Genomic DNA, 9,292 nt, shown 5'->3' on the forward strand with positions numbered 1-9,292 from the left:
AATCTTTTAAACTTTTTATTTTTCAGAGTACAACAACTTTAACAACTAACATTTAGGATACGGAAAGAGAAGCATCATATCAGCGCAGAGAAAAGTAAACAGTTGATCACAGATGACCAGGAAATTCAGCTGGACGGATTAATTTTTTTTAAATGCTATTATTGTGTCTTTTTCTATCTTTAAAAAAAAAAAAAACATAATCAACAACAAAAAACTATCCGCCTAGTAGTTTGTTGAATAATTGTATCGATAAGAGTAGGAAACGTTTATAGTCGGCGGGCAATATGTAGAAAACTTTAGTAACAGATAGGCTGAAGCATTTCAATTTTTCAACCCAAAACTACTTGTTTATGTTTTTTTTTTTTTGATAAAATGTAGATTTCTTGTGACAATTTATAACTTATTAAGTTTCCAATAACCATATAATAATTAAAGACAATTTTTGCTTTGTATTTAATTTCTAGTCTTTTCTAGTATACGTTCAAAACTTGGTTTAGCAAGCCATGTTTTATATTCCTCGATCGGATTCCACTAAAGATTTGTTAACATTTACAAAAACAATATTTAAAAGCATGATAATGTTGACAGTATCATTTTGAGAATCCAAATCGGATGGGGACTAATGTCTTTTGAATTTATTTGAAAGTGGCTTTTAGAAAGGGGCCATAGTTTGGGAAATCCTTGGTCTGGGTAAGAATAAATTAATAATAAATTAGAAAAAAAAAATTAAAGAGTTTCTGACTTGGCTTGTTTTCAGCTCAAACTGGCCTTTTAGTATATTAGTAAACAAAAAACTGACCGCTTAATTTATTTGAAATTGTGTTACTCTACTTTCATGCTTTCTAGTTACGCATACTTTATTTAGTATCTACTATTGAGTTGCGTTTAAAGTTTGTAATTCTAACGAATACTACTCGATATAATTTTTATTAGTAAATATTCTTTTTGAAAAGTAGTTTTGATTTCTAAATAAGCATATTTATTGCTAAATTTTAAAGTACCTACTCAGAATTTTACATATAAATAAATACACAATAAAAACTTATATATACTATATATAAACTATTTATTATAAATAAAGATTATTCTATGATAAAAATAGTTTTGCTGCATAATAACATTTCAGCATTAGCTGGTTTGCATTAATACTAATTATAACATTTACTACCTTTTTTTCAATTAATAAAGCAAATTGCAGGTCTGCATAAAATGTATGTTTGCATTCTTAAATAATGTTTTTAGAACTAGTTTTGTTGACATTTAAATTTAAGCAGTTTTGAAGCACACTTAGCTCCTTATTTATTAATTTTCAAATACCTACAGATTTTATTAAATAATAAATAAAAATGCTGACTGAAAAATACCAGAAATTGGAAAAGGTTGGACAAGGAGCTTTTGGGTTAGTAAGAATGCATTTATATCATATTTAATTAATTGAATAACTATAACATTGGGGTTAAAATATAAATCTACCAGAATGAGTTCTTTTATTAAAATTTGTATCTGGCCGTTTATAATTTCAAAAATAGCACTTCCTGCTAGATTATATTTAAAGCAATTGTTATACTTATAAAATGTTAGTGACATATTATTGTAGTGTACTAAACTTAATTCTTAAACTGTACAGAGAAGTCTTCAAGGCAACATCCAAAGAGACAGGAGAAATAGTTGCAATGAAAACAGTTTGTATGGAAAATGGAAAAGTAGGGGTTAGTATTGTTATAATTAAATATTCCGACTTATTTAAATTGATTCGAAAGTACTTTTTTTATTGACTTAAAACTAAAAGCAAACCAGAACTGTTCTGTTAAAACTGTAGTGTTAAACATTTAGACTGCTCTACGAGCGGTCAAAAAATTGCAAAAGTGTATATCTATCTAAATATAGTCAATCATTAAAGTTTTTGGTATGAATGAGTACAATAATGTGTTCTAATTAGTATTTATTTACCAGTTTCCACAAACCGCTCTGAGGGAGATAAAAATATTGCAAGCGCTTAATCATGAAAATATTGTCAAGTTAATTGAAGTTTGTAGATCTGCACCTACTAATTTGAACAAGTATGTTTATATTGTTACATTTGACCTCGTGAAACAATAAGAGTTTTTAGTTGAAAAAAAATATTTTGACCAAAATCTATACTAACTAATATGTTTGTTAATTTTTTTAACAAACATTTAATTTAAAAAAAAAACTAAACTTTTCTTAATTAGATCTATTTCATTAAGTTAATGTCTTTAAATTAATAATATTATATCATTTAGTAGTCTTTAAAATAAAAATAATTTTTGAGGTACACGACAAAGAAACAAATATTATTCTTATTATCATAGTTAGAAACTTAAGTAATTGCTATGCTAAAACTTTACCTCAAAACATTTTAACTGTTTTAAGTAGTTTAAACGTTTTGTCATATTTTTTAGTGACTTAAAATAATTTTTTGATATTTTAAACATTTTTAAGTAATTAATAGTTTATACTGAGTATATTTTTGTGTATACATTACCATAAAATTATATATATATTTTTAAATAAATACATACACTTACAGACAAAGAAGCGTTTCTTTAGTGTTGGAATTTTGCGAATTCGATTTGGCAAAACTTATCAGCAATAAAAATATAGAGTTTTCACTAGGTGAAATAAAGCAGGTCTGTTCGATTGTAGGTATAATTTTTCATCAATAAAATAAAAAAATACTTTTTTATATTTATAAGACTTTTCCTTGGCGAAATTAAAGGTTAAAGTAGTTTTAATGTAAAAATTTCACTTTAAAATACTTTAAAAGTTTTTTTGTTATTTGATTAAGTTAATTTTTGTTTAATTAAAAAAGTTAAGTTTATTTTGAAATAATTAAGTTGTTTTATTTTTAATTTTTTGAATTTATTGTTAAACATGCACCTTTACATTGATGTGCACAACAGTTAAAATAATAATTATTCAATTTCATCTAACATACAATGTATTAACTAATTAAATGTAATTCCCTTTAATATTTTACAACAACATACACAACAATTAATATAAATAAAATATTCATAACTCAACAGATATCGTTCCAACTATTAGATGGATTATTTTACATGCATAAAAAATTCGTTATTCATCGAGATATTAAATCTGCTAACATTTTAATCACTAAAGATGGGACTTTGAAAATTGCTGATTTTGGACTTGCCAGGTTAATGATTAAAATCTAATTTACCCTATAAAGATTTATTTTAGATAGTTTTTTGACTATTAATCATTCACTCTTAATTTTAGAAAGCTACAGCTATGAATAATGATAGTATAATGAAGTTTATTTATGTACAAGTTGTCAGAATTGGAATTGCTTTACTGTACTTTTTTACAATAGTAGTGCATATAAAATCTTTGAAAACTTCATAAATTAAAAAGAAAAACCTATTTAAAGAAGACCTTCATATTGAGTCTCACCTATAAAATTCTGACTAATTATGAAATTAAGTTGCTAAACATTGCCTAACTTGGGCTAGTATGAATTTTCAATAAAAACTCAAGTTTTTTTAAAACCTATTTTAAAATACTTAAAATTTCAATTGTAAAGTTTTAAAATAATACTTTTTTGTTCCTTATCTTATTATTATGACTTTAAATTTTTCTAGCTTAGAAAATAGAAATTATTTTAATTGTGTTTTTTATACTTAATTTTTTTTTTAATATATTTAGGACGACTCAAATTATTCAATTACAAAAATTGATGTAATGATTCAATAAAATTATTGTTTAGTATACTTTGATTAATGCAGTTAACATCTTTTGAATAAATACAACTTTAAACAAAACTAAAAACTATTTTTTTAATTGTTTAAGCTAGTATATTTAAATTTTAATTATAATTATTTTGGCAATACTACAAAAAGTAGTTTAATTTTAACTTTTTAAACACTAAATGTTACTTAAAAATGTTAAAATAACTCTAAAAACAGTAATATTTAAACTAAAGTCCAGGTAAAATTGTTAAACTAAAAACATTTACCTTTATTTATCTATATTTCTAAATAAGATAAAAAACCGACTTTTATTTTCATAATCTAGTTGTCTATTATGCTGTATTTTGTCTAAAAACAGATTCGTTTCAAGTAGGATTTAACAAAACAACCTAAATTGTGGATAAGTTATACTTTTATGTTAACAGTTCACAAAGGTGAAAAAACGAACTAAAAAGTTGTTAAAATAATATAATCAGTAATAGATAACTTAAAGACATAGAAAATATCAATAGAAACAATTAAATAAACAATATATAAAGCATAAACTCGAAATTCTCTTGTTAACAAAATTTGTTTGATTTAAAGCGTTTACAGATAACTCATAGTTAGAGTCAAGTAGATAAACAAACATTATAAAACATATATAGTAAGATATACTAATATAATTACAATTCGTAAAAATATTGTTTATTTCAGACCGTTCACAGTTTGCAAAGAAGGTGAAGAGAACAGGTATTCAAAAAAAGTGGTAACACTATGGTACAGAGCTCCTGAATTACTGCTAGGTTAGATAAATTATTAGTTTATTTAGACTATACACTTTTTTCGTGTTTATTTCAATATTCATTCATTTGTTTGAAAACTACACATTTCGTTTATTTGTATTCATATCAGGTATATATTACAAAAAAAAAACTTAAAACTTTTTAATCGATTGTGTTTATATTTTATGAAAGAACTTTTACACAACAAAAAAAATGTCATTGAATATATATTTTTTAGAACGTTTGTACATTGCATTCACAACTTTCTTAGGCAGAAGAAACTATTGACTGCCAACTGATATAATTGTTTTTAAGGCAAACAAAATTAAGTTATATTTAAAGTTATATTTATCATATATTTGTTTTGTAGTTTTGAATTTATTTTCTGAAAAAAAAAATAGTCTATTTTTTAAATCTTTTTTGAAGACCATTATGTATTAATATATAATAAGAAAAAATGGACCGACAAGTGATATTTGGGGAACCGTCGTTTTCTATTATATAACAAATTTAATTATATTTTTATCTAGTAAAAGAAATTACAAACCACAAATTAATTTGTGGGGTACCAGATGTAGTTATATTTTATTTTTTTATTTTAATTATTATATTTAGGGGTTTATTTTTAGTATGTTTAATGGTTTTTATATTGCTTGTTTGAATTTTAGGTGAAAGAAACTACGGGCCACCAGTTGACATGTGGGCTGTCGGGTGTATTTTGTGTGAATTGTGGACAGGAAAAGTTTTAATGCCGGTTCGTGTTTGATTTCTTAAAAAAATATATTATACCAGTAATTTAATTCAAATTATTCATAGTCAACTGCAGTGTTTTTCCCCTTGAAAGAAAAAAAATACTATACCTCTTCTTGACAAGATTTCTCTTAAAACTACCCTTAACCATTTACAGTATATAGTCTCCTTTTTTCATAAGTAGTATAAAATTTAAAATTTACCTTAAATACGCCTAAAACTAGTTTTTTTTTTTTGCTCTTTTTAATAAATATCCAGAGTGTATAGTGTAAGTTTAAAAATATAGAATTTTGCATCCTTGATGCCCTTTTCTGATTTTGACTCTAATGGTACCCATATGGCTCTTTGTAAAAAACCCTAGTCTACTGAGTACTAAATAAATTAAGATATATTGACCATATTAACTATATACTGATTAACGGTAGATTTAACCTACTAAACATTAGTATCGATAAAATGCTGATTGCATTATAATTTTGCTTGATTAATAAATTAGTTATATGTTTTAATAATTAAATACTTGACATTAATTTACGAAATGATAAAATTAAGCTTATTTATAACATTAAAATTTATAGCTTATTTTTATATTATTATTTATCTTCTCAGGGTAAAGATGAAAGAAATCAACTTAATTTGATAAACGACTTTTGCGGATCAATTACTCCTGATGTTTGGCCTGATGTTGAAAAATTACAACATTATCAAAGTTATATTATAAATCATAAAAACCATCACAATAAGTAAGTAATTATAAGATAAAACATTTATTTAAATTTTAATAATTATAACATTTAAAAGTGACTATTAAAAATGATAAAAAATAACATAATGAGCAGTTAAGTGTTAAGTACATTTATTAGTTTTCTTAAAATTAAAAGCATTTTTAAGAATAACAATGATAGAAAAAAAAAATTGGCTTTAAAATAATTTTTAAAATTTTGGTCGGAAAAATTATAGTTTCATAAACGTTACATTTTCAATGATAAGAAACAAAACAACTGCCAGTTTTATTAACAAGTAAATTTATTACAAATATGTTTTAATAATAAGTTAGAACTTTAATAAACTTACATTGTAAATGATAATGATAAAGTTGTTTTCGTATACCAGATTCGTTGACCAAAATGATTAGTAGCGTTGGTTTTTTTGAACAAGTGTTAAAAACAGTAATCTTAATTGTAAACTACAGCATGAAATGTTATTTTGTCTCTTAAAAAATCATATGCAGTTATATTATGTTTTGTTTTTATTTTTAGCATAAAAAACGACTGAAGAATTTTAACAAAACTAATTAAATTTTTTTAATTTTAAATTGTTTAAAATTTATATTTTTTTTTATTTATTTTATAATTTTAAACAAAGAAAAAGGATGCTTACACTAAAACTGGAAAAGGTACAAGATACAAACGGATTGGATTTAATTGACAAACTTTTGTGTTTGGACCCTAAAAAGGTAAACAATTAATCATACATATAAAACAACTATTTTATGAAACTAAACACATGCTTTTATAGCCTAATGCAAACATATAAAAAGTCAAAGTGTATATTTATTTGAAAAAAAAAGAAATTTATGTGGATTTTTGTATATGTAAAACATTAGAACAATTTATTTTTAAAAGCAGTTGTAACTAAAAATTCCTGTAGTACGAAACAGTTCTCTAAATCATTAAATTTGTAATTTTATCCTGGAACTCAAGTTGAGAAAACTAACTGTTTTTTTTAACAAATACGAATAACTAATTTGAAGAATTATTTTATTATATAATTTAAATTCTTTATTGTTTCTAAAACTAAAAAATGTGGCTTTCATATAGTTTTCATTATTTCTAGAACTTAATAGTATCAGTTCAAAATTTATACAAGTTTATGTTTCTCACATTATAAAAAATCTACTTTTATATTTTTAATTTATAAAACGCAGGCATCTTCCTTTTAACTTAAAACTCAAAAAATGTGTCGAAATTTATTAGCATGCCATTTAACTTTAAAAGTAAATATCAACATTCTAACGCATTGAACTCATTGACAGCAAAGATAAATACTGAATCAGCTGTAAGTTTAAAATTGAACTCAATAAAGCTTAAGGCATTAATCTACTCAACAAGTCTGTCCTGCAAAAAACGTTAAAACGTCTCGAAGTTTTGTGCTTCTCTACAACCGAAGAGTTTTTTCGGGCACCAAAATATAAAACTAAATATTTTAATGGCTTTTTCCTATGTCGTTCAACAAACCAAAATATATGTAAATTACTACTAAAGTACAACAGACACTTAATTGTCTTTATGAGAAAGAAAAAACTAAGTAAAAATTTACTTAAAAATTAAAAATATCTACAAAACTTAACCTAAAACGACAACTAACGACTTAATCTGAATTCTGAAAAACAGTTTCAAAAAGTAAAATTAAAACAAATTGTTAAAAATAATTATTAACAGAGATTAACTGCAGAGGAAGCCTTAAACCATGACTTTTTCTGGACACAGCCTTTACGTTCTAGATCATTGAAATGTTTGGAACATTTAAAGAAGCACAAACCCGAAAGTTTGAAACATAATCACCAAAAACTAAAGGTTAAAAGTTGTTTCATAATTTTATATAATTGTTTTGTACTATTTTATGTTGTTCATTATTATGACTTTTATGCTGATTAAACTTAAGCTATTAAGTGATTTATGTATAAAGGTTTTTATGTTAAATCAACCGATGTTAAAGTTTTCTAGGACAACTTTTTCTTGTCATTAATAAGTTTTCAAATTTCATTGAAAAAATAAAACTAATTATATTTAATAAATTATGTTATAAGATTTTTAGACTGCAAAAAAACACATCAATAGAAATCATCCCTTAACAAACATAAGAAAAAGTATTTTAAAAAAGTCTGAAGATAGCGTTCTAATTTCTCATGCTACTATAGTTATTTACAATTGATTTTTGTTAAACATTGTAAATTTCATTATAATTTATTCACAGGTGACGAAACAACCCCAAAATAACACTAAACATCATCCTTACAAGAAAAATCACCACCAGAGAAATAACAATAAACATAAATAAAAAGATATTTTAAAGCAGTATGAAGATAGAATTTACTAGAGTATAACATCATTAGCAAAATTCATATCGTATCTTTTTCACTCAATAGGTTGAAGATTGATAAATTTATGGATATGTCATAGTACGATTTTGATTTTTGCGCGTTTTTTAGACTTGTTTCACTTTAAATAAAATAAAGTAAAACAATAAACTTCGCCTCTGAATTATAATACTTGTTTTTTTAGAATTGAACTGTGGTTGTCTACATTTTTTACAGTTTTCTAGATTCTTTGTCCTATTTATCATATGAGTATATATATATATATAAATATAAATCTATAATGTGATTAGATAAACTGAATCACTTATAACAAAGCCGACTTGAGAGTTTTTTTTTTCAATTTATTTTGAAGATAGGATTTAAAATATTATAATTATATACTCACTATTCTGTTAAGTAGAACTGATTTCCTGTTATTTTATTTCAATAGTATTTTAAATAATATCAATAGCATGAACAAGATGTAAATAAAATTAATCTAAAATATTCTAGGATTGCAACGTCAGTAGCTAAATCATTAAACAATATAAGACACACTAAGTTGCATAAACGTTAAAAATTATTTAAAATATAATCTAAAAAAAAAGTTTACAATTACTAAAAGTACAATTATTTTTTTTAAAGGTTAATTTTAGTTTAGATATCTATCAGAGATCTAGAGATTTTCCACATTGCAGCTATGTAAAAATACATTTTTTCCGTGCTAAAATTTACCAGTTATTGCAAAAATCTACATTTCTATCTTTCAAATCCAAAAAATATTTTGAAAGCGTAGTTTTGAGTCTGTGTTTATTGTTGTTCAAAGATAATCTATGCCATGTTTACCTACTTTTAAACGATAAACTTGATGACCTAACTTACCACTTACTTTCTCCGATGTTATTGCCGGATCTCTTTAGATGACATTAATAATAATAAACAATTGCCATCCACCATGCATTTAT

General features: G+C 24.0%; 1 protein-coding gene across 1 annotated transcript; it reads left to right on the forward strand.

Annotated features, from left to right (window-relative positions):
* The first annotated feature begins 1,346 nt into the window (after positions 1-1,346).
* LOC145829004 (cyclin-dependent kinase 9-like) lies at positions 1,347-8,308 on the forward strand. The gene is made up of 11 exons (XM_082936746.1): positions 1,347-1,399; positions 1,628-1,709; positions 1,954-2,060; positions 2,552-2,651; positions 3,051-3,181; positions 4,431-4,519; positions 5,167-5,252; positions 5,858-5,991; positions 6,614-6,704; positions 7,690-7,824; positions 8,225-8,308. The coding sequence occupies exons 1-11, from the start codon at positions 1,347-1,349 to the stop codon at positions 8,306-8,308; spliced, it is 1,092 nt and encodes a 363-aa protein (XP_082792872.1).
* The last annotated feature ends 984 nt before the right edge of the window (positions 8,309-9,292 follow it).

Source organism: Thalia democratica, chromosome 2 (assembly GCF_965202585.1).
Source record: "Thalia democratica chromosome 2, ktThaDemo2.hap1.1, whole genome shotgun sequence".
Lineage (NCBI taxonomy): Eukaryota > Metazoa > Chordata > Thaliacea > Salpida > Salpidae > Thalia > Thalia democratica.